Source organism: Tetrao urogallus (assembly GCF_951394365.1).
Source record: "Tetrao urogallus genome assembly, chromosome: Z".
NCBI classification, from domain to species: domain Eukaryota; kingdom Metazoa; phylum Chordata; class Aves; order Galliformes; family Phasianidae; genus Tetrao; species Tetrao urogallus.
In genome coordinates, this window is record NC_136816.1 from 35121956 (window position 1) to 35148486 (window position 26531).

General features: G+C 39.3%; 1 protein-coding gene across 1 annotated transcript in view; it reads right to left on the bottom strand.

Moving 5' to 3' along the window:
• Window positions 1-26531, bottom strand: part of NTRK2 (neurotrophic receptor tyrosine kinase 2) — a gene marked incomplete at both ends in the record, with an annotated part of 200950 nt that overhangs the window by 131051 nt on the left and 43368 nt on the right. The window contains 5 exons of the mRNA XM_079548056.1: window positions 12025-12124; window positions 13887-13987; window positions 18474-18502; window positions 23714-24017; window positions 25515-25647. Coding sequence (XP_079404182.1) covers window positions 12025-12124; window positions 13887-13987; window positions 18474-18502; window positions 23714-24017; window positions 25515-25647 — 667 coding nt within the window. The remainder of the gene's footprint in view (window positions 1-12024; window positions 12125-13886; window positions 13988-18473; window positions 18503-23713; window positions 24018-25514; window positions 25648-26531) is intronic.

Consider the following 26531-nt stretch of genomic DNA (forward strand, 5'->3'; position numbering starts at 1 on the left):
CTCCCCCCACAATTCTTTAGAAAGCTCCAAAAATCAAACATAACAAAACAAAATGGTAAGATTCCCATCTCCTCCATCTCCTCCTTTAAAAAAAAAATATCTCAGAGATATAAAGCTGATCTTATTTTGTTAGATCTGATTTCTCATTTCCACACAGGTAGTGTCAGTTTTTCCTGGTTTCTGTCACCAGCTAAGTGAATAGTCTTAAAAGGACAGTACAGGACAGAGAACGAAAAGAAGAGCAAATGAGTAGTATTAGAGGCACTAAGGTTATTTAATAATCACACTCCAGTAGTGGACAACACTGAGAAGGAGGAACCTCAGTCCCTGGTGACCTGCAAAAGCAGTCTCCACCTCCAATCCCCACCCTCCAGCTTTATTACCAATAACAGATAAAAAGCTTTAACAGCTATAGACACTTGTGACATTCATGACCAAGATCCACAAGAAGAAACTGTACTGCCAGTCCTTAGTGGATACCATACATAGAAAGAACAAGTGCTTGCAGTGGATGAATCCCTGTTAAAAGGCAATGAGGCTCCCCTCTGCCAACCTGACAGAGAGTCTCAAGAGAGTCTCTCCCAGGTGCCAAGATCCAGGACATTGCCAAGATGTTGCCAGAGCTTGTCAAAAGAACAGTCTACTATCCACTGTTGGCCTTTCTTGTGGACATGAATGACAGTGCATGTCCAAACATGGGAAGAATCGAGGAAGACTATAAAGCCCTGGGAGCCCAAGAGAATAGTACAGATGCACAAGCTACCTTCTCTTCAATTTTACATTCTGAAGAAAAGAGGATAGCCAAGAAGTGATATCTAATGCATATTAACTCCTGGCTATGTGGCTGGTGCTGATACAAAGGTTTTAGTTTTTATGACAGTAAGAATTTTTATGAAGATTACAACCTCTTGGTGAGGGATGGGTTCCACTGTCTAGAAGAGGCAAGATAAGTTTTGGCAGCAGGCTGGCCAACCTACCACAGAAGGCTTTAAACACAGTGATTAATGAGCAGGGTCCAAAATGCAATTGTACCTATTGCATCTGAGTAAAGAATAAGCCAGGACAACCAGAACAGTGAAAAATATTATTCAGCTGCCTCTCATGAAATAAGTCAGAAGGCCAGCTACCCTAAGGGTGTATAAGCTTAGGAGGTCCTCTTGCATCCCTCTAGGGAAAGCTGCATCCTCTGCTCACTTTTCTTCTCTGAAGTACCTGTACACATACAGCACAGGAAACAAACAGGAAGAACTAATGATTTGTGACTGCAATGCCATCATGAATGTCTATGTACCTTTTTAGAAAAGACAGGCCAGAAAGTCGAGGCAGTGGAGTTGCTCTATGGGTGTGAACAGAGGGGCAGACTAATATAGGTGACATCACTGTGGGTGCTTACTACGGACCACCTCATCAGGAAAAGAAAGTTGATGAGGCATTCTATAGACCGCTGAAAGTAGCTTCACAGTCACAGACACTGGTTCTCATGGAGGATTTCAATCACTCTAATATTTGCTGCAGAAGCAACATCACTGGGCACACACACAGACCAAGATGTTCCTGCAATAGAAGATGGAATGGAAGATAATTTAATGATGTAGGTGGTGGAGGAGCCAATGAGAAGAGGGCCTAGATCTTACAAACTATGAGGACAGGTTGGGACTGTGACGGTTGGGAGCAGCCTTGGATGCAGTGACAGTGAGACAGTGGAGTTCAGGATCTTGTGTGAAAGAAACAAGGCAATAAGCAGGATTGCAGCCCTGGACGTCATGAGAGCCAACTTTGACTTCATTAAGGACCCATTTGGACAAATACCATGTGTTAGAAGATCAGAAGATAAGGGAGCCGAAGAGAGTTGGTCAGCATTCAAGTACCAATTCCTCTGAATTCAAGATCAGTGCAGCACTAAGAGTAAGAAATTAGGCAAAGGTGGCAGGAGACCAGCATGGATTAGCAAGGATTTTATAGAAAAACTCAAATAGAAGTAGAAAGTTTAGGGAAGGTGAGAAAAGGGTCTATCCACTTGGAAAGAATACAGGATTGTTAGAGCATGCAGGAATGCAATAAGGAAGGCTAAGACCCACTTAGAATTACATCTGGTGAGGGAAGTCAAGGACAACAAGAAAGGCTTCTTTAAGTGAATCAACAAGAAAGGATGACTAGGGAAAATATGCATCCACTGCTGAATAAGAAAGCTGTTTTGGTAGTGGAGGACACTGAGGACAAAGAGTTACTGAATGCCTTTTTTGCTTCAGTCTTTACTGCTAACATGGTCCCTAAGGAAATAAGAGTCTGGGGAAAGGAAGACTTTCTCTTGGTGGAGGAGTATTTGGCCAGAGGTTGTCTAGGCAAACTTGATGCACATGGTCTCCAATGGGATGCACCCACAAATGTTGAGGGAGCTAGCAGAAGTGACTGCCAAGCCATTCTCAATCATCTCTGAAAGAACATGGGGAATGAGAGAGGTTCTTCAGGACTGAAGGAAAGCCAGTGTCACTGTGGTCTTCAGGAAGGACAAAAAGCAAGACCTGAGAAACTACAACTCAGTCAGCCTCACCTGTGTCCCTGGGATGGTGATGGAACAACTTATTCTGGATGTCATCTCCCAGAAAGTAAAAGAAAAGTTATTGGGATTAGTCAACATGGATTTGCCAACAGGAAATCATGCTTAACCAATCAGCCAGCCTTCTACAATGCCACAAGTGGCTGGATAGATGAGGGCAGGGCAATGGATGTAATGTACCTTGACTCCAACAAAGACTTTGATACTGTCTTCCATAACATCATTGTAGGTAAGCTTAGGAAGTGTGGAATATATAAGTGGAAAGCGAGGTGGACAGAGAACTGCCTTACTGGTAGAGCTCAGAGGATTGTGATCAGCAGCACAGAGTCTAGTAGGAGGCTGTATACAGCAGTGTTCCTGGCTGCAGTCTTATTCAATATCTTCATCAGTGTGTTGGATAAAGGTATAGAACACACCCTCAGTAAGTTTGCTGATGATGCGAAGCTGGGAGGAGTGGCTGACACACAAGAAGGTGAGACCTGGAAAGACTGGAGGACTGGGCATAGAGGAATCTTAGGAGGTTCAACAAGAGCAAGTGCTACCAGGGAAGGGAATAACCATATGCACCAATACAGGTTAAGGGCAGACTTGCTGGAAAGGAACTCTGCAAAGAAGGTCCTGAGCATCCTGGTGGACAACAGGTTGGCAGCAGTGTCCCCTTGTGGCTAAGAAGGCCAGTGGTATCCTGAGGTGCATTAGAAAGAGCATGGCCAGCAGGGCAAGGGAGGTGATCTCCCTCCTCTGCTCTGCCATGGTGAGGCCACATCTGGAGTACTGTGCCATACTGTGGGCTGCCCAGTTCAAGAAAGTCAGAGAACTGCTGGAGAGAGTCCAGTGGAGGACCACAAAGAAGATGAGGAGGATGGAGATTCCCCTTATCAAGAATGGTTGAGAAAGCTGGAACTGTTCAGTCTCGAGAAGACTGAAGGGGGAACCTTACCAGTGTTTATAGGGTGGGTTTCAAGAGGATAGGGCTAGATTGCTGGATGTGCCCAGTGACAGGACAAGTGGCAATGGACACAAAATGGAATGCAGGACATTCTTCATGAACATAAGAAAAAACTTCTTTATTGTCAGGGTGACAGAGCACTGAAACAGGCTTCTCAGAGAGGCTGTGGAGACTCCTCAAAGTACACAGAACTTGCCTGGATATTTTCTTGTGCAAATTACTGCAGGGAACCTGCTTTATCAAGGGGTTGGACTAGTTGATCTCCAGAGGTTCCTTCTAATCCCGATTCTATGAGACACTCCTGTTTAAAAAGGCAATTCTGACTTTTATTTATGGCTTTGGGAGCAGCCTAGAAATCTACACAAAAACAGGCAATACCATTTCTACTCATTTATGGAGAGAAAAGGCATTATGTATTTTTCTGATCCTTAGAGTGGAACATCATCCATGCTGATGACTGAATATAGCCACAGTCTCAGAAATAAATAAATGTAAAAGGTTAAAACAGTGCCTGAAGCAGGGAGGCATACTTACGTCACACAAGTGAGGAAGCACAAGGGAGGTACCATATCTTCTGTAAGAGAACTGCCAACAACTATGAGTCAGTTGGAGAATGTGTGTTCAGCTACCCATAAAGAAAATACCTTGGAGAATTCACAGGTTGCAGTGCTAAGGCTGTGTCAAGAACTAATACACAAAGCTGCTCCAAGCCTGTAGATATCCTTGGAAATGACAAACATGTATGGGTTTATGTTGGTGGGTGGGCATATGTGCGTTGAAAAAGAGATATGAAAAGAACCCATTCATTCAAATAAAACAATCTCATTTGAACTTCTGCCCAGAACTGAAACAAAAATAGTGTTCTTTTTGCTAGATATTGAATTAGCTTGGTTACCTTTCGTCTGTATTTTTCTCTTGGATTTTATACTACTCAGTCTCTTCCTAAGCAGCAACAGCATTGCTACAATGTTTTTACAGCATTTTGTGTTCACTCTGAAAATGAACTGTTATGAATCTTGCAAAAAGAAAAATCTATTTTTTATGCTTTTTCCAAATATTTATTTTTGAAGAGTATAGTGCTATGAGAATATACAAATAAGCCCAAAGCACTATCAGATGCATTAAGGAAAGCTATTGATAAAAAGTTACTCTTGTGTTTTCTTGCTAGATCAGACGAGAAAGAACAAGTAGTTTGCCCAGCCTGGGGAAAATTCAAATAATTATAAGAAAACTTGAAAAATCGTATGCATTTTCTGAGCAGCTTTTGCTGCTGTGGCTCTTCTAGACACACATTTACCTGGGAGATACTTAAATGAGACTGATTTTTTCCTAACTTCATCCATGCTAATTTAAAGGACATAACTCCACTGAGGAAGCAGAACAATAGCGGCTGTAGAGAGAGCCAAAGCACAGTGCGCTGTGCGAAACAGTCTCTGAGCTCATGGTGAATCTTTCCCTGTGGTGTGAAACACAATACCAAAAGCTTTTACAGAAATGAAACAAAAAAGGAAAAAAGGCACACCAACTGCACTCAGCATCTGATAACAGAATTCGTAAGTAGCTAGTACAGACAGGCATTTAAAAACACATCATTATGAACCAGGTAATTAGAACATTATCTACTATTCAGGACAAGTGCAGGGATTCCCAACTTCAGGAAAAAAGAAAAAAAAAAGAGTTCTATTAAGATAGAGTCTGAAACAAAAATTAATGAGTTTGACCATAGCAGGAATCTTACATCAACCTTTGAAAGCTGAGGAAGGCAAACATGTGGAAACTCACAAACTCACATAAAATCTCTCAGGTATTGTAAAAGCAGTAGAGCAAAGTCCTAGGCAACATATACTTGTAATCCCCAGTGGTGTTACTCAGCTGAAATTCACATACTGAATCACATAATTCTCATGAAAAAGATGTCATTTTACTGTAAGTAATATACATTCTACTTTAAACACAAGGGAAAAAAGTATACTGTAAGGGTAATTGAACACTGGTACAGTTTGCCCAGGAATGCTGTGAAGTCTCCATACTTTAAGATCTCCAGTCCTGGCTGTACACAGCTCAGAGCACCCTGCCATAGCTCACTCTGCTTTGAGATAAAGGTGTTGGACCAGGCACTACTCAGAGTGACTGTCAATGCCAGCTGTGCTTAGTGTCAACATGAAGCAGACCAGACTGCGGGAGCGACAGAACAATTGCTCAAACAGTATCTGCCAGAAGCCCCTTCCAAACTAACCAGTTTGCTAGCTGGAGACGGAGATACAAAGGATATAATTTCTACCTAAATAGAACGAGTACCTTCTATTTACCTATTATTCACGTTCCCACCTGTGTTGTTTTACAACTGTTGTTTTTTAGCACCTAATTTCCTAGCATCATCTAGCCTCAGCATTTGTCCTTGGTTTTGTAGTAGATGGTACTTAAAGCATTGGAGAACTGGGGCCACTTCAAAAATAAATAAATAAAAATAAAAATAAAAATAAAAATAAAAATAAAAATAAAAATAAAAATAAAAATAAAAAAGCTGACTCTGCTATTTTTTGTTCCTTCTCTTTCTTCATCTTCCTTCACTTATCTTTTGTACTTGCTCTCACTCTAGTTACAGATAAACAATTATGATTACCCACATTCTCTCCTTCTTCCCATTGCACTCACCTTCATATTTTTAACATGCAGCCTCCTTTCTTTCTAAAAGTCGTTAAGGGCTAGACCACTATTTGTTCTCACAAATAGCGCGTTCTTAAAACAGTATGATCTGTGTATGGACAAAAGTTCATAAAAAAGCATGTAAGTGTTCAGGCATTGCACTTAAGAAACTGGAAGAGAAACTCTAGGCTCTGTAAAGTAATGCAGCATGGACACAGGCTGAATGTAGGTCAGCTCTCTGCAGTTTACACCTTTAGGTCTGACTCTTCGGTTTTGCTACTACCTTGATTAAGCCTTGTTTTAGGGCTTATTTCTGTAAGCCTCAACTGATATCAAAGTAGAGCTCTAGAAACTGGCTGGATTGTTCTCTTTCCATCTGTTTTCTAACCTGTCTCTTCTACATAAATACAATTGGGCAAATGAGGATTCAAGACTTGAAAGTGTTATTGAGACATTCTGTCAGAAGTGGTTATCACAAGTGCAGAATGAAAATATTACTCAGTAAGGACGCTACATACCACCGTTCTGAGCTTTTTACCTAAATTACAATATTGTAAGACAGTTGAGAAATCTGCTACATCTGAAGATGAGTTTCACTCTGCCTTCTCCTACACTGTCTTTCATACCAATGCTCAAAATATAGCGGAAGTTTACAAGCCAAAGCAATACAATAAATGATACACAGAAGAAGAAAAGGAAATCTGTCATTATGAATGTGCTTGTATTGAGATAACTAGTATCTTTTAAGAAAGAAGTTTTCAAGGAACTTTGTGGGCTAGAACAAAAGATACAGAAATCACTTGAGAGATGAAGCTATCCTGAAGTAGGGTAAAATTCAGTTTTGACCTTGTTAGGCAAAATCTATGTGTTTCTTCCCAACTTTTAATCAGCTTGGTGAAAATGCATGGCATTCCGACTGATACTCCAAGCGACACACAAAAGTCATAACAAGCAGCTAGCAAGGTCTTGAAGGAAAGGTACTATTTCGGGGTTGTTTGTCCCTAAAGGAATACTGCTTTATTCTCTGAATCAACCCACTTGATGTCTGGTCAAAGAAAGCCAAATTTCTGTACCCTGAGCTGTAAGGACTATAAAGATCACAACAGGGGCAAATCATTCACGGACAGCAGTTCCAGTTAGGACATGGTAGGCAGTTCAGAAAGAGATCAAGGAAGAAGAAACGTCATTCAAAGTGTGACCTTCAAGCTCACAGACATGAGAAGACAGCTAGCACAGGCTAAGTGTGATGGGAATTTCAGACTCTGTTTGTTCCCTTCCTTTGCCCTGCTGCACAAGTCTCAAAACACAGACAGAAGCTTCATACAAACATTCAAAAAACCCTCTAGCCCCAGTGGGATTAAGTACACATATGTTTCCCTCTACTTCTGTCAGATTCTATTTGTTACTTTCTTATGAGAAAAGGGGCAGCTTTAGTGAGAGGTGGGTTTTTCCTCCTTTCTGTCTTTGGTAAAATGTTCAGAAACTGTCTATCATAGCAATAAAACAGTTGCAGTAACACTCTGGTCTGCAGCCATCCACTTCCAGTGCATCTAGCAAGTAAAGAAGTGCTATGTATATTGTCCTCTTGCTGGAATACAGGCATCCCATGCTACAATTTACTATGGTTCAAATTAGTAAAAATGTTTTCATCCTTTTAATTATGCTGTTTCAAACTTTATCCACTGACCTATCTTACATCAGTTTCCTCCATGCTTACATCCGTGCTATATTAACATTTGCAAAACATAAAGTTGGTTATTTTGCAACTAGCTGTTTATTTACAGCCATTTTTTCAACAGGAGGAATAGAATAAAAAACAGGACTAGAATAATTCTTCCATTAATTCTCCCAGGGAGATCACAAGCCTTCTCCTGCCCACTTTACTTTAGTTCCCTTTCGTTATTTTTCAGTTTCATAAGCTGGTTAGATGGAGTCAGACATACACAAAAAATGAGATAGAGACATCCTGGCAGACTTCAGAGAATTCCCACTGTAAGAACTTTCACATCCTCCAGCAGGCAAGCAAGCCAAGGTGTTTTATAAGAGTAACCCACAAATCCTAATGAATACATTTAAGAAATTAACTGAACCATTCAACATTCATACTGCAGCATCTTGCAAAAGCCTAAAAGCCTCACCTCCAGACCGAAGCAACCAAAAGCTCCACACAAAGCTGTTCTCAACAGACTCCATATAAAAAGGTGCTTAAAATGTACACAAGCAGAGAAAAAAAGAGATATCTAGGTTTCACCAGTTACCCTGATGAATTTTTCAGTGATATCTGGAAGTCTAGCACACCATTCACAGACCAGTGTATTTTTTCATACTAATCATATTTTAAATCTGCTCTTGCACAGACTGCAGACACACCCTAAATTAATACAGTTCCTGAAATCAATCATCAGAAACTACTATCTCTCCAGGTTCTAGAAGACAAGTGAAAAGAAGCAACACAAATATAAGAAAAACTTCCTTATATGGTGCAACTCAACTCCAGCTAGAATCTAGAACAAACGCAAACAAAATACTCTGGTTTTATTACTGGTGGTGAACAAGTGAACTGCTACTACAGTTTGGAAAGGTAACTGAGTGAAATGAACATATTTCAAGCTGCCCTCTCATCTGAGATAGACAATATGAAGAGAAAAGCAAAAGAGAAGTTATTTTTACCTCTTTTTACAGCTCTTCTGTACATCTTGCTAAGAGGTTATTAGAATAGCCAATGGACTGGAAGCCTGCAGAGGCATGAGGCTCCTTATCACACAAACTAGATTCTTTTCTGCTCTTCCTGTAACTACAGGAGGAACTACTTCCTGTAGTTACAGGAAGAAGGCAAGGGGAGGCACATTGGCTCTATGGCACTCTGTGGTTGCTCAGCACAGAGCTTCCAGGTACAGCCAGCTCTTATGCACTGTAGTTCAGACAACAACCTCTCATGCCACATCTCCTTCTGAAGAGATTAGATACTGTCAGTCCCACACTCCAACCATTTTCAAGCTCTGTAAGCACAGAATTATTCAGCAAGGACACAGTGCAAGTATGGGACAGATGATGCCCGTGAAAAAAAAATAGGATAAACAAGCACTAAAATGTATGATGTATAAAACAAAGTATTCAATATGATGCAAATGTCTTCCATTAACCCAAACGGGATGAAAATTTTATCCCATATATAAAGTTTTTTTTCTTCAGGATATAAAGGAGTGGTGCCTATTAGCATACTTTTGTCCAACCTTAATAGAACACTTTTTCCCTCTTTCATGTATAAGGCTAAATCAAAAACACTACTGAATGCCAGTCTGATTGATCCAGCTACTGGGTGATTAGTTTTTTAGTTTTTGTTTTTTTTCCTAAATTACTTCCTAAGGAAGAGTGGAGAGATTTTTAATGATAAGGTGTCTGAGGTGACAGTATTGCATGTCCATAAAGCAGCAGAAGAATGAAGAACTGCCTTTTATGAATGCAAAACATGCATTCAAATTTTGGGGAATATTTGATGAAATTTAAAAAAAAAATTAATAACTATTTTCCAAGGCAATCTAGATATTTTATTTTCCCCATTACCCCACAGCACCAAATATGAAACAATGTCTATACGCAAAGTTGGAAATAATTTTGCTGTCACTGAATTCGAAGACATATGACTCAAGGAGTTCACAGATCTGATCCATTTTTTTCCCAGAACTTCACATTATACTGACCAAAATTTAATGTAAAAAAACTCTCTTCACCTTTGCATTATTTTACTTACAGTCAAATGCCTCAGGTTGTATTAATTACCAACATATATTTATGCAGTAGACTTTTCAGAGGAGGTAATATTATTATTCTGGATATGACTTATCAAAATGGTGCTATGATCTCAGGCCATTAAGTATTGCCTTAATATAGTAAACATACTGATTATATTAATTAAGAGAGTGTATCTGGGATGCAGTGTCATTGGTAGAGCTATACTTAGAAGTTCAGGTGTGAATGCAAACTCTGGAGGAGTTTGAGGTTCACATCACAGAAAACAGAAGGTCATTCTTTTCTAATGAAACATTTAACACTTATTTGTAGCTCACAGTGACATTTCACAATTGCCACACATACTATGTCTGTGCCACACATACTATGTCTGTGAACTGTGAACTCGTATTACCGCTCTTGGTAACCATCACTGGTTATATTTAGAGAATAAAATAAACTCCACACTTGAGGTTGCTGCCTTCTCATAATTTCACAGTCATTATCCAGAAAGTGTACCCTTATTAAAATATGACCTACCTAATCAACTGCAACAAAAGAACCACAAAAGTTAAACCTACTGATCATCTAAGACTTATTTTTGTGCAAAAGTTCTACTTGAAACCAAAACATGATACCAAAACTTGATACCAAAACATGGCTGCCATATTGAGTGCTCCCAAGAAGGTAATTAAGTTTCTTATCAGGCAAAATAAATCTTTGCACATTCACCCTCAGGGTACAGTTTCCTTCTTAATTTCTCCAGTGTGTTGAAATACACGTGCAAATTTTGGAAGATACATTTGGCTTTAAAGAGCTAACATTAGATGCTGCCAATCACCACTCTCATTCAGCTTCCACTAAGTTGCTTTCTATTTGCAATTCAGAAAGCTCTGCACAAAAATAAAATTTACATTTAACATTTGTTCAGTTGTTGGAAGTTTTCTATAGTATCTGGCCAAGACCATGAGCTGCAGGCTCAATGTTGTTTTTCAGGATATTTTACAATGACTGCTCTCTTTTAATGTTACCAAAAGACCACAACAAAAAGAGGTAAGGGAAAAAGTTACTATCCTTGGACTATCTAAACTTCTGCTCTGCTCAAACCTCATCTGCTCCAGGAACTCTTCTCTAGGTAGAATACAGAAACACCAAATATACAGTAGGTATCTCTGAGAAGAGTATTGCCAAGGATAAGCCAGTCTCTGAAGTTTGCATCCTTGTGGTAATATGTCATAAGCAGTAATGAGAGAAAGAACATATGGTTAACAGGAGCCTAACGAAAGTCTAGTTACCTCTCCCTCTACAGGCCCTCAACTACACACCCTAAAAATAAAAGTATCTCTTTTGTATGCAGTAAAGAAACATTTAGTCCTCATTTTTCTTTTATTTTTCTTTTATTTCTTCCTTTCCCCCCCTTTTTTTTTTTTTCTTGGATTACAGTTCTACTAATATCTCCAAATTATGTTTGATGTGATCAGTAAAATAATACAGTAATAGAGTTATAGCTCTTTGTACACCCGTGTTACATGTCCCTCCATCAAGCTGTAAAATTAAAAAAATGAATAAGTGGAAGAGCTGAGATGTCTCCCTCCCAAAGGGACTTGATCACTTGCCATCCTCTCCAGCTGACACTTACCAATATACACACAGCAACTCACAAAAATGCATCCGTCAGATAGTCCTGTAAAACAGCAGGCACTGCAAATACACCTTCTACTCTTGCCACTGTTTTTCTTCACATCTATTATCTTAAGGCAACATTTGCAGTATGCTTTTATACAGCATGGATTCCCATCAAATAATTGTATTCTAAGTCATATCAAAATAAATTTAACTTCCTACTTTCTTCCTCCCTACACTGACTCAGTATTTTACTCCAGGAGGTGTTGTATGTGGCTATTCAGAAGAATGGAAAGAAATGGTATTTGTCATAAAAAAAAAGAGCAGAACAGCTTGATCCAAAATTCTGTATTCCAACTTGCATCTGTCTCTGCCTTTACTTACCTGATGAATGAATGAGACACTAATTGTGATTGCCATTCATTTGGTTATCTCAACTGTTCTTGGTGCAGAAGCCTTAATATGTAAGCTTATACAATCCACAGCTATTATGGAAGACATAAAAAACAATACTGCTTACCTTTCATCCCAAACTTAGAGTGTCTTCCAAACTTCAGAATAATGAGCATTATTACTAAGCCAGTGCATACCAGTGCGGCAATTCCCACCACAACATACACCTATAAAAAGAGGACACAAACAAGTCGATTTGTTTTGCTCTCATGAACTATCTTCAAAGACATTCATCTTTATTAACCCAGTTATTAAGAAATTCATTTCAATCAGGAGGCATTTGCACTCAGATCAAAGACGACAGAAAACTGCTACTTGTTGAGGTTTCTTCCACCCTACGGAGACTAGAGATTCAGAGAACTTCTGAGAACCACTTTTTCAACATCTTACATGTTCAAGGTGGGGAAGGGACACAGAGTGGCATGTTACAGGAAAGCAAAAAAGTAAAACGTGTCAGAAAAAATCTGCATCCAGTTCTGAAGCCTCAGCACAGGAAGAACAAGGAGTTGCTGGAAGAGGAGGAAGAACAAAGATGATCAGAGGGCTGGAGCACCTCCCCTACATGAACAGGCTGAGAGAGCTGGGGCCCTTCAGCCTGGAGAAGAGAATGCTCCAAGACCTTACAGCAGCCTTCCAACCTGAAAGGGACCTACAGAAAAACTAGAGAGGGACTTTTTATAAAAGTAGGTAGTGGCAGGACAAAGAGAAATGGTTTTAAACTGAAAAAGAGTAGATTTAGACTAGATAATGAGAAGAAATTTGTTACTGTGAGGATGGTGAAACACTGGAAGAGGTTAGCCACAGAGGTTGTGGATGCTCCCTTCCTGAATGCATTCAAGGCCAGGCTGGATAGGGCCTTGTTCAACCTGGTCTAGAGGGAGGTGTTCCTGCCTATAGGAATGGGGTAGGAACTAGACAATCATAAAGGTCCCTTCAAACCCGAACCATTCTATGATACTATGATTTACTGTGAGAGTTGTTGAACACTACCACGGATTGCCCAAGTTGGCTGTGGAGCCTCCAATCCTGGAGATATTAAAAACAGAGACCTGCGACTGCTATTGCCAGCCCCAGTTTGAGCCTGTGGGTGAGAAAACCAAACAATTTTCAGAAGTCCCTTCCAATCTCAGTCACTCAGTGGTGCTACTATCAGAGGAGATAAGAGTGCCTGAGATCCTCCCAGTTTTTCAGCACAGTCTATCACGGTGAAGCATTCACTGAGACAACACCAGCTGGCAGACCTTCCTTTCCTGCCTCTCCCCATATCACAGCTGGCTCCCTGAGCCACAGTGCACAGGCTTTCCCCCTCCTGCTACTGTGCAGGGTGACTGGTGTTGCGGACAGCCATGGTAACTGTTCACCTGCTGCTGCTCTCCAGCAGCTCAGTAGGACAGCATGAGATGCAAGGATACAAGTGAGGAGACCCACCAATACAACTGCATGTGCTGAAGTCAAATACAAGTGCTCTTATAAAAAAAAATAGATAAAATCACATTTTAGAGACGAAGTTAAGTGTCTGAGAGTTCATTACAGCATGACCTCTCCTGAGGAGAAGCTGAAGGACTGTATTCAAACAACAATTTTTAAATTGCCTTGGATGTCTTTGTTTTGTAAATAAAGAGTTGTTCTCTTTGGCTTAAATTAGAAGCAGAGTCTTGGCCTAAAAATTTACACTTAGTTGCTCAGAAGAGCATGAAACAAATTAAATAGCAATTTCACTTGGGAAGTAATTCACTCTTTCAAAAGAGGGGACGAGGGTCAGAGTGGGAGGCACTGCTCTAACGTTTTCTTTTTTCTGATTTTGGGTCATTTGTGGTAATAGCTCTGTTTTCTAGTAGCATAGAGTCCTATTACAATCTCCATAGTTTCACTGGTTATATACAGAAAGTCTGCCAAGATTAGGGATCAGGAAATAATGTATATACTTACAGTGATGCTATCTTCATTCTCTTTGTTGGAAACATCCGGAGAAGTGATTTGATTACTGTTATTTGTGGTGTCTCCAAGATCATTAGGCGTGGTTTCATATTCTTAAGAAAGGGGGAAAAAGGGTTGCTTTTATTATTTCTTAAATTCAGAAGGGAAAGAGTTGTCTTTATTATTTCAGCTCTGCAACACAGTAAGGTCAATAGCATATCTCAATACATACTTGCTTTTGTATCTGGTATACTATGGAGGAGATCCCTGTCACAGACAACTTTAAACAAATATGTTGTGACTGACAAACTTGAAAACAGAAGGTTGCTCTCTCTGCAGCTTTATAGAGAAGCAGTCTATGTCGTCATCTCTCTACTGGAAAACCTAGAGTTAAATAAGAACTCCATTCATAAAGCTATTTTTATGTGTTTCTGACTTCCCATTAAAAATGAAAGACTGCCCTCTACACTGAACTTCTCCAGCCTTGTATTCAGCCAAATATAGGACTGTCTTAGAAATTAGCGTGGGGACTTCTGTCGAGCTGAGGTGAACTCAGCATGGCTTTTTAGCTCATTTATAACTATCAAATGTGAAATACCAGTTTTTCTTAGTTTAAAAAGTAATTAAAATATATTATTGAGTGTACAAGGGTTACAGTCTAGCATGACAAACTGTCATACAGATAAAACTTTAAAGAATTATATGCCTGAAACAGTATGAAGAAATTTGATTTATCAAAGTATTCCTACTGACAGAGGTGTGCATTTGAATCTATTCCATCAAAAGGATGAACAGGCTTCAATTATTTATAATTATTTAAAAATGAAACAAATATATTTACAGTCCATGATTTTCCGTCAAATTTATTCCAATGAGATAAAAATAATTAAATACTATTCATATTTACTTAGAGATACATACATTAAAATACAGAACAGAATATATTTTAAGATTACATCTGGAAATATACATAATGTTTCAATTTTATGACTGCAGAGTGTGCAGATGAAAGAAACAAGGGCAATAACCGCATCTATTACTAATGCACCTCCAGCATTGTAATTTAAATTAGCAATTAATTGTGCATTTCTTTGTACATTTTGATTAAAAACAGTTCCATGAGCCTACAGATGAAATCATAGCTGTGAATATGAAAAATGCAAAGTGCAGAGGCACAGCTTTCACTAACCGCACAGGCATTAACCCTTGCTGCTTAGCATGGGGAGGAAGGAAGGGCTGTGCCTTGGTAGAATTTGTCTTCTTTAGCTCCCAAGGCCATTTTGGAGAGCTCAGCTGGCACTGCTAGCAACAAGCGGCACCAGGTTTTTGATCTTCATGCATGCACAAACACATTTTCTGTCTGTAAAACACTCAGCAGGCTGCAGATTTTTTTGGATGTGAACCCACACTCTGCCACCAGTGCTACAGTCAGTACAGTCGGGTTGTCTAATCAGCTCACGTAGTCTGCTCTGGCTCTATACCACACATGCCGAAGGATAGGATTTTTTCAAGTCAAAATACATATTATGTCTACAGAACTTTCATGGGAAACAAAATTTAATTTCCTGGTCTTTTACCATTTGAACTCTCCAACTCAGCACTGTATCTATGTCTACAGCTTCCTCGACGATGAGGTCAAAATACTAATGAAAGGCAAACAAACAGTATTCCTAACTCTAGGCAGCATAAACCCTACCCAAACGGCTCACCTGCACGAGCAGCCAAGCCTTTGAGACAAGGAACTGTGCAGACCAGCCTCTTACTACACATTTTGCTACAGCAAAGGAGGAGACTTCTGTTTTATTTATTTGTAGGCAGTACACAGGCTCTTCACCGGAGCAGAATCCTGTTTGTAACAAGCATCTCAGCTTATGAGAACGGGCTTCCTGTACAATTAGCTGCTCCGTGTCTTCACTAAGATAATTTTGACCAAGCCCATACTTACAGTAGCTTTACAACAAGGCCAATAAATAAAACAAATATTTAGAGCCTTCACTAGTCTCTATAACACAAAGTTTCAAGAGAGTTTTGGTTTTGTTTTTTTCTGCTCTTAATCTTACCTATAAATCATGGAAGGTAAAATCTGATGCTCTTTGCCATTCTGTTTATGTTCAAATTTGTCCTAAGCTACTGGGAAGCATATCCTGAAGGATTAATGAGAACTATGCAAAGCATTTCAAGTCTGGCCTGTGAATCCTCTGAATACAGTTATACGTTAAAATGGGCAAGAGAAAATGTAGGCCATTTCAGTACACTCGTGTTGCACTGCCGTTTCCTACTGTATAAGTGTGAAGCATTTACTTGTGAATTATTGCCAGATTTTCAAGTCGTCTTGAAATGGGCGAGCCAGGAGGCAAGGAAAACACACACAACAGCTATCTAGCCAAAATCAGCAATTCTGACTTAAGCAAATTCTTGTTCACTTCATTACAAAATCCTGCTACAGACACATAGCATTCTGATAGAGACAGGGTCACGCCTCTCGACTCACTCTCTGGGACTTGTATAGCTTCAGGGCCAGATTCCCTGGTGCCTAGCACCTTATACATCACCTATAACCGTGCCAACATCTTGAGCTGCAGTATCCTGCTGCTGTTCTATAAGCAAGGTGCTAAGCAGCTGGGACACAGATGAGATCACCACAATAAGAACCAGGAAGTCATTTTGCACAGCTCCCTTGGGGCTGAATGCTTCAGGGCACATTGTCTCTCACGTAACCATGTTAGAAGCAGCATGTCATGGAGACATGAGCTAGGAGCCGAAGAAGATGGCTTGGCATCAGTTTCCTGCTCAGCCCCAGGCAGGCGGCACTGCCTTCCACTGCCTCTCCCCACGCAGCATCACAACAGCTCTCTTCTTCACATTTTGCAGGAAGCCCACACTATCCACAGGCCCAAGACAAGAACCCCAAGAAAACACAGCATGGCACAGGCTACTGCTGCCTCATCGGATCTGTTTCCCACAGTATTTTTAAAGCACATAATGAGAAGCCTTTGAAAACCATCTCATAGGGAGTGCAGAACACAGAAGGTCAGGTCCTGAGGGAGGGAGTGGGCCGTAAACCTTCCTTTTAGCACCATCCAAGCTGTGAGTAAACATCAGCACAGGGATCAAGCCATATGAACAGGAGTCATGGAAAAGGCTCCGTCTCCAGAGGGAGGCAATCCCAGTGGGTCCCTGACCACCACGCAGGCCCTGGTTCTTCGCGGAAGTGAGGGAGTTTCTTGTCTTTCCAGCCTGCCTTATATATTAATCTCACCAACTGGGTTTGTGAATTTACAATAATTAGGGAAACACTCTAGACTGCAAAGTGTTTCTCAAAGCAAGTACTGAGTCACTGAAGCAAAGATCAAAGACAGCTATTTCAAACAGCAGAGAGAAAAGCCAGAAATAAAAAGGAATACTGCTTTCATCAGGACAAGATCTTGCTGGCTCAGATTCACTTGCACAACTCAGAGCGCACATTTCAACAGAGCCTACCAAAGTCATTTGAAGCACAGTGCTCGCAAGGTGAGAGCCAGATACATGCACTAGGACCCAGACAAAAAACTCAGAACCACAATCCTCATGTATGTACCTTATGTAATAGAATGTAAGTCAGAACCTGTGCCAACTGCCACCACCATATGCATCTCTCCAAAAAAAAAAAAAAACTTTGCAAAGAGAAGAAGGGGAAGTGTTTAGTATTTCTGAGCACTTTAAGCCAAAATGATGTTTCAATTGCACATTTGCTAAAGTTTAATGACATGGAATGGAATCAAAGCAATAACATTTAAATCAGCTTAAGGAAACTTGAGTTATGGGCCATTTCATCCAAATAAAAGTACTCCAAATAGGATCAAGCTCCCATTAGAAGCTAGGGGGTGTTTGGGTATGTTAGTTAGGATAGACTTTCATGATCACCAGAATGTTATGTAAAACTAACTAGTTGTTTTTCTGCTTACAGCTTCTATTCCAGTGCATGCTGACTTTCACTAGGTACAGTCTAAAACATTTTGCCTATCTAAAAAGCTAATGTGAACACCATGTCATCAAATCTTCTGGCACTCACTCAGATATCACTGAGCTGATGCTCTGCTTATGCAAGAGAGATTAAAGGAAGGTACAAATGAGAGGGCAGAGAAAAATGAATTGCCTACAGGAAAACTTACTTGTGCCAACTTCATTTTTAAGTGGGATTTAGGGGTACATTTTTGGAGGCTAAACAAGTACGGAAACATTCCTGAAAAATAAATTAAGTTATATAAGGAGAAATCATGAACTTCCTTTCCTCTGCAAAATGCCTCACCAAATCTCATGCCTCTGAGCTACATCAGACAGCTGTCACTTTATAGGACCAATTGCAACCATTTGTAGTGGTGGATTTATGCCTTTCCTAATGTGAATCAAAAGCAGTAGGACAAGTAAAACGTCATATTGCCCTCATTGATTTTAAATAATATAAAGCAGGAGAAGAATGAACAATACAAAATACCTTTCAGAATTCTATTGTAATATGTGCCATTTCAGTTTAGCTGAGATTGACATACAGTCTTTTAGTAGTTTGAGCTTCTACATTTCTATAATTAAAAGAAAAGAAAAAGAAAATCAAATATATACCATAAACGTCTGGATCCACAATTGGGCCACTACCTGTACATGGAGAAGAGAAAAAAAAAAAGAAAGAAAAAGCCTTTGTAAATAGATTGCAAATGCTAGAAGAACAAGAGTTTCTTTAGTGTTTTTTAAAGGTTGACATGTTATTTGCAATAGCAGTTACCAGTACCTACATAAATACAAAGCAGCATCAACATATTGCGCTACCTATTATCAGATTACATTTAAAATATTTTATAGGTATCCCCAGTGTTAATGCTTAGCTTTATGTGAAAAGCTTACATACAGAGTATTGGCTCTTCTAAAAGCAGAAATATTTCCCAACTGGGCAAAATGCTGGAATAGGTGAAACAATAATTATTCTTGTAGGGAATCAATGATAAAAATCTCCCTGACCTTAAGAGGAAGCATAATTCAGTGACAATTACAATCACTGGCTCTTACCTGATCGAAAAAATTTGCAGTATGAGCATTGTGAGAACAAACTGCCTTACAGTTGCAGCACTCTGAGCTGTCAAGGTAAGGGCTAGAGTTAGCAATGACCTAACCATCACCATCTCATTCACACCGTGAAAGGATGTAATTCAGAAGACAGCTACACAGCTGAACTGCAGGCAGAACTCAGTACAAAGAGTCAGGTCTCCCACAAGCCAGCTTTTACAGAGGCAAATGGACCCATCTATCTTACCCTTTTCTAAATTTTACTAGATTCAGTTTCCAAGTTTTTTTATAATTACCACACATATGTAAGTCTAATCACATATGTGAGCATAATGCACAGGACACCCACTGAAATTAACATAGTATTAGATGGTTCACACTTTGAAAGATATCTGTATTATATTTCAACATACCCATTCATCCTGGTCTATAATGTGTCTATAGCATTGATTATGTAGTAGACTCCTAATCATCTTTTCTATATACTCACTCTGTTGTTTTGGAAATAAAATTAATAGATGGTTAAAACCTCTAAAGATGAATCAAACTTCAAAAGGCATAAGTTCTTATAATGTGCAGTAATTCCACACCAATGGCATTACACTAGCATAAAGTCACTGTCAAGTATGACTAGAACAATGTTGTTTATGCTTATGTCAGCACAGTGTGAGAAGCTGTGCTGAAAATCCAAAACAAAGAGTTGCAAACTATTAGCAGAATGGCAGCAGGTAATTAGGTTTCCCTCTAAATGCATTTGAAAATATTCTACATAGATCACTCTGAAAGTAATGCCACCTATTTATTTCCATGGAAACTACAAATACAAAGATCACAATAACACTATTTGATAGAGATACAAAACACTATCCTTCAATATAGTCACCACTATTAGCTATTCATTAATCTGCATGCCACACTCATCAAAATCTGCACCATTGGAGGCAATCCACTGTTGCTGTTGCTGCTGCTGAAACACACCATCCATGGCCTCATTGTTCTTACTGTGATCACATTCACTTGCTTTCCACAAATGTTCAGCAGGTATCAATGAATATCAATGGGTGCCATTCTTTCTGCATGGAGGAATTCAGTGACACACCTTTGCTCCATATGCACATCTATGCCACACATCATTCTGTCAGACTGCACCACTGCTGCCATCCATTGCACGACAGCAAAACGTTAGGAAATGCTGATGGGAATGTTCAACCTCTACTGCCATACCATCAACATCTGCCTCTGACGTCATGGGCCAACATAATAAAATAGGAGGCATTACTTTCAAAGCAGCCCTCGTAGTATCCAGATACATAGCCTAATAGATCCCATGAGAACTGCTGTGAAAATAAGCAGGAATGAGTAAAAAGTGAAAACAGCCTGTAGCACTGTCTGTGCTAAAGCAACTTATGACAAGGTTTTCCTTCCATAGTTAACAGATTCACTTTTTCCACTGTAAAACACCTGATAAAAGATGGTATTCCTAATTTACTTCTGTAATTTCAAGGAAAAATAACAACGACAAAACTCCCAGGCCTTTATTTCCCGAGTTAAATGGCAACATTTCTGTTACTATTTACAGGAATGGGGCTGAAGCCGTCAAACTAGTTTAACCCTTAATTCCTGCAAGGAGCATTCAAGCTAGGAAGTCATTGACTCCATTCAATATCTTTTATATAACAAAATATTTCACTTCAAATAAAGTTGCAAAAATCAAGATGCCGGACCAAACCCAAGCTTCTCTTTAGTATTGCCTATATAAAAACACATCTTCTCAATCATCAAAACATCAGTTGAAGCTACTTTAACATTAAACTTCACCACAGTAATTTTGCGTGTTTACATGCAATTAATTATTTTTAAGGCAGACAAAGAATATAGTTGTTTTGGTCTCTGTTAGAACAGGTTGTTGTAAATAAACTATTAGAGATTTATGATATTCACTCATCTTCATGAAGTACATCAACTGCACTTTGTTTGCGTGCTTCTTTCTTTATGAAATTGACATTTGCAAAATAAAGCAGCAGCAAAAGTCTCAATCCAAAAACATACTTTTGCAAAACAGACCCTGTTGTTGTGCCACACAAGCAAGATGCTACTTCTGAAGAAAATTTAACATATTCTTTTACTTTGACAAGATACTATGTGACTTGAATTCCTTCCACTGAATTTTATATTATAGCGTTGGTAGATGAATAAGCTTTCCTAAAAACAATTATTATTGGTAAAACTCTCTCCAGCACTCATTAGATAGTATGGATCAACTCTGGGAAATCTCTCAGAATAAAACATGAATGTTTTCTGCCTATTGTGTGCCATAATGTGCTCCCGAATAAACAAGTTATCCTCTGCAAAAACAGCTACACTGGAGTTCAAGAATTTTATCAGATTAAAATTAGTTAAAAATCTAGGTAGCAAAGCCTGAAATTTCTTCTTCCAGATGTTAGCATCTAAAGCAAAATTTTAATTTACAGCACTAACTGTAATGTCATTAACACAATCAAATTTCACAATGTGAAGCATTTGTTTCCCTTTCCTTTATGTGCACTGTTGATGCTAGGAATATGCTGTAGACTTAGTCACATTTATTTTAGGTAAATGTATAGTTTATCGGTGAGGGCTTTTTTTATATTTTATTTTATTTTTTTTACCTGCAGTTCATTTGCCTGTAAGTGATGTTAATAACCAGAGAATCAGTTCAAAGCTCAGTGAGGATGCCCCACCCCATGAGACATCGGGGCTGGTATTTAATTCAGTCATGAAGGCATGGAATTGAATATAACACTAGGGTGTGGGCCTTAATCTTCATGCTTCATTGTACAATATGTGGGCCAAAAGAAGAAACTACACAGTAACGACAGCACTGTTTAAGGTTTTAGAAAAATCCTGACAGAGCTTTAAACAGTAATAGTAAATAATAATAACAATATTATGCATGGAGGAGTCTGTTTTTTTAACCTTTGTTTTTACATCTGCTTCAGTAGAGGAGACAACAATGTAGTGAAATATTAGAAAGCTCAAGTCATTATTCTTAGAGAAAAAAAATCTAACTAAACCAACATTGAGAAAGCTAACTAGATAAGCACTTTCCCCTGTTGTTAATTTTTAAGACTGGTTTGGAGCAATCCACCATGCATGAACTGATTTCTAATGCAAATACGTCCTGTCGACAAGTAGTCTAGCTTCCTCCATACTGTTTTTGTGAAGCTTAATCCATCACAGAGCTTGGAAATGCTGAAAAACGCAGCACAGATTATCTTGGAGACCTAAATTCCCTACGAATGTAAAAACAATGGAGCAAATAATAATACTATGTTTGTAATTGGGAGGATACCTCCTGCTCTGTTTAGTGATTTTAAAGGCTGGGAAGAAGTACAGGGGAGAAGCATAAAAGCAAAACAGAACAGTAAGAGGGATATGTATTGAAGACAAAAAACGATAAATTATTATAGGTGTATTAGTGAAACTGTTATTCTGTCAAGAAAATGAAGCCAGATTCATATTAAATAGTCGGAATTTGACAGAGCTTCCATTGCACAGAGAACATGGAGAAGGTGAACTGTTACTGAGCTGTTATAGTACAGTATCAGAGGATGCCAGTAGCTGGAATCACGGCATGTTCTTGTAATGAGTCTATTTAAGGAAGAACTGCAGAGAAGAAAGAAGAGAGGACTGTTAAGGACAGCAGGAGTTAAGAGAGTCTGGCTGTATCTCTCTTCACCTTCTCTTTCTAAAGGTGGGAAAGGAAAGGACCTGCTATGTTTTGCCCTGTAGCAGATCGAGTCGTTAGGAGCAAACGCTAAGTACAGACCATATTTTTACTGTCTCTAGCCTGCCTGTACTTCCGGAGAGAGAGTTTAAATATTCACATCTTCTTCTGTCAGATAACATCAGCATTGCACATAGCCACTTCAGAAAAGAAGCCTTTTTATATTCTGTGATTAAAAGCCAAAAGTACGCACATGCTCATATTTTCTGAAATGACTGTGCAAATATCTGCACTAAAACATGCCTGTGTTTCCACTCCTGCCGTGGCTGGTCTGCTCAGAGTTTCTTACAGATAGAATAATAAATTTGCATGTGCGTCTACATTCTCTTACATTCACTTCACACGTGGTTCTGAAGATGTGGAGAAACATCACACCACACAGAACATCAATCACTGGCAGTGATTGATTGAGTTAGCCTGCCTTGAGCCTGATCATGTACCGCTCAGAGGGCTGAGACAGAGCAGAAGATGCACATAATTAACATAAACCATTTTGAGCACAGATATTCATAGGCATGTAGGTTTTCAACCTCAGCTGAAACAAATGAGAATTTGACACCTAAATGCCTGTGAAGACCTGAGACTTCCATCATCCTACCACAGGGTTACTTGTTTTCTCTCCAGCTCCCTCTTGTGTCCTAAACAATTTGTTATTATCAACTCAGAGGACTGCAATACTGATTTTGCCACAAGACACAAGATGCTATGTGGGCACTCCCTGTGTCTTTGGATACACTGCCTAGCTGAATTCAAACACAGTGTAGAATGCTTGTGGAGTGCCTGAACTGGCTCCCAGTGCTTTCCAGGATCAGTACTGAGGTTTGAGAAAATGCTTGAGAAGCAGCTACCTTTCCTCAAGCCTCACCTAGCACTGAGGAGATTACCCAAAGGAAGAATTCAGAGAGAAGTAGCATAGCCTCCACAGTTAAAGAAAAACATTATTTTACAATGGATTTTAAAGATATTCATCCACAGAAAAAAACCTTGCTAGAAGCACATTCTCATCAGTTTGCAGTGGCTAACACTGAAATCATACTCACCATCTCCAGGCACCGACATGAAATGAGCATCAACCCGCTTTTCATCTTCTCCATACTCATTCTTGGCCAGTAAGGTATAAGCACCATTGTTCAGGTGGGTTGGGTTGTCCAGCTGAAGGCAGCCGTGGTATTCACTTTGATTGATAACATGTATTTTAGTACAGATGTATTCAGACTCATTCAATACAGCTCCTTCATAGAACCACTGCAATGTGGGCTTAGGGTTCCCTTTCACAGTGAATGGAATGCACCAGTGGTGGTCCGGGGTTGGAGACTCAATAAATGTGATATTTGGTGCAACTATATTGGAAAAAAGAGTAAACAACATCAGAATATCTGGAACACATCTTTTCCCCACTCCCTTAAGTCATATTTTTCATTCACAAGTATCAAAGGAAGTTACTTTCAGGAATGATACCTATTCACAGCACACTCAAACTCATCAGCTCTGTGTAGGTTACTATATTTACAACTGAAACCATTCTTCAGAGAAGAAAAACTAACTGCTTTATCCAAAGACTGGACACCAGTTAGATCCCATGCCTGACAGGTGTGGGAAAATCAGTTTCTGGAGAAGGAGAAAAGAGCAATTTTATCTTTACTCTGCAGAAGAAAATGGTGCAGAGCAGTGCTAAAAGAACAGAACAGCATTGAAAATATGTAAAAGTTGGCCCAAAGCAAGCAGTACTGGAAATATCCTCTGCCAGGAATCCAAACTTTCAGATGATTTTCCTCACAGAATCAAAGCCAGTACAGATGACTTCATTCCCTGGATTATTCTGTCAGGGAATGACCATTTTCTACTACAGGTTTTCTCATTCTTTATTCAAACCTGCTAAAAGTCTCAAGTTTACAGACTTGTTCTGTTTCCCTCAGGAGACTATTCCAACACCTTGCTCTTTATTTCACTATTGGGAAATTTTCCTTGATATTTATTCTTAACTGCATCCAATTTCATCTAGTTACACTCCCTTTTATCACTCATAACAGTGCCAAGCACAGAATCTCATTTACACTGTTGAAATATTTCTAGTTTATGTTCCTTCCCACAGCTATTACATATCCAATTTCAACCTACAAGCCATTTGAAGTAGATCTATAGTGATTTTTTCTCTAGTTTTCCCTGTTGTGAACACATACTGAGCAAAGTTTGCCATCTACAAAGAGTTATGTTCCGATCTTCAATTAAACAGAGGGTTGCAACTTGTGAAAAAATGCTGTCTTGTTCACACAAAATGAATTCAGGATGGGATCTTCAATCTAAGTAGCCAGTTTCTCCATATCTCATGCTCCTTACCCCTCTTTGGCCCTGACAAAAAGCACATTATTCAAGCCATGACAAATGAATTTACATCTGGCAGTACAAATGTTTCAAGTGTGTTATTTTCGAACAAAGCAGTTTTTGCTTTACATAATACAAACTTTAACATCTTACAGTTAGCATCTTACAGTTAATTCTATGCATTCTTAATTCCTAAGATAGTATGTATGTATATGCACACCACTACAAACCTTCCCACACTGGCAATGCTTTGGCTTTCAGACTATTGTTTACTGGTTGTCCTCACTGAAGATAAAGCCTTTAGAAATGCATTTTTTGCAAAACGCAGAGTAGAAGACGACAAACTCGGCAACTTCTGGCTGGGCTATTCCCAGTATTAGCTGCAATAGGCAGTTCACATGCTTCAAAGCTGCTCCTGTTTTAGCAACCTGTGCACCCCAAAAATATTTATACCCAAAAGAGCCGTTAATAACGGGGTTTGGCCTCAGGAGCTGCATGGAGGCCTGGGTACGTACAGAATACCGTCAGTTCTGCAGAGGTTTGGACCTCTCCCACAATGTTCTCCGCCACACATGAAATCCACAGTCCGCTGTCCATGGATGAAACATTCTTTATGGTTAACGAGGCAGGATTCTTACTTGTATCACTCTACAAATGATCAGAAAAACATGCATGTATCAACTGCAGCCTAGAGAAAGAAGGGAATGGCGGGGAATCACTGGCCACAACTCAACAGCATTTTTTGCCTTCCTTTCTCCTTAGTTCTATCAATCTGTAATTAATCAAAATGCTACTTGGCATCCTATCCAGCAGACATAAAACACAGAAACAATTGTAACTATCAGGGGCTGAAGTTTGAAAAGTGCAGTCCTGCAGTAAATACTGTACTCATCCACTTTGCCCTGCCTCAGCCAGATTCTGCGTTTTCTGAACACTTCTATCCCTCTACACAAATGTTTTCTTCTTCACTCGTAGCTTTGTTCATCCCTCTCTTCCACTTCATGACTGATTTCTTTGGTATGTCCCTTCCTTTGAACTTTTTCTTCCTCCTTCCTTCTTGATGCTTGCTTTATTCTTTCTTTGGTCTCCCTGCATTTGTCTGACATTTCTTACACTGCTGCGTTCTGAGCTCTGGTGTCTTTTCCTCATCCCTTCCCTTGCCAAATTTCTTTTAAAAGTTTCTTCCTCTCATAAAGCAATTTGTGAGAAATGACATACTTTCTAAGACACTACTGCCCAAGTACTGTTTTATGTGTTTATATACTAAGGCTAATTAAAGTAAGAATTATAATTCTTAGAACTCTTGATTATTGTGATTCTTAGAAAGTTCACAGCACCTTTATAGCCTAAATGCCATATTAAATATGCGGCTATGCTACACTTCACAAAGTGAAGAGGACTGTATTATAAAAAAGTAGTAGCTAGCAAAACTAGTTGTCAAAGACAAAGTTTTCTTAAACCAGGTCATTCACATGATCTCCAAATAATTACTATTTCCACACTTGGATACTTCATAAAATGCAAAGCTACTT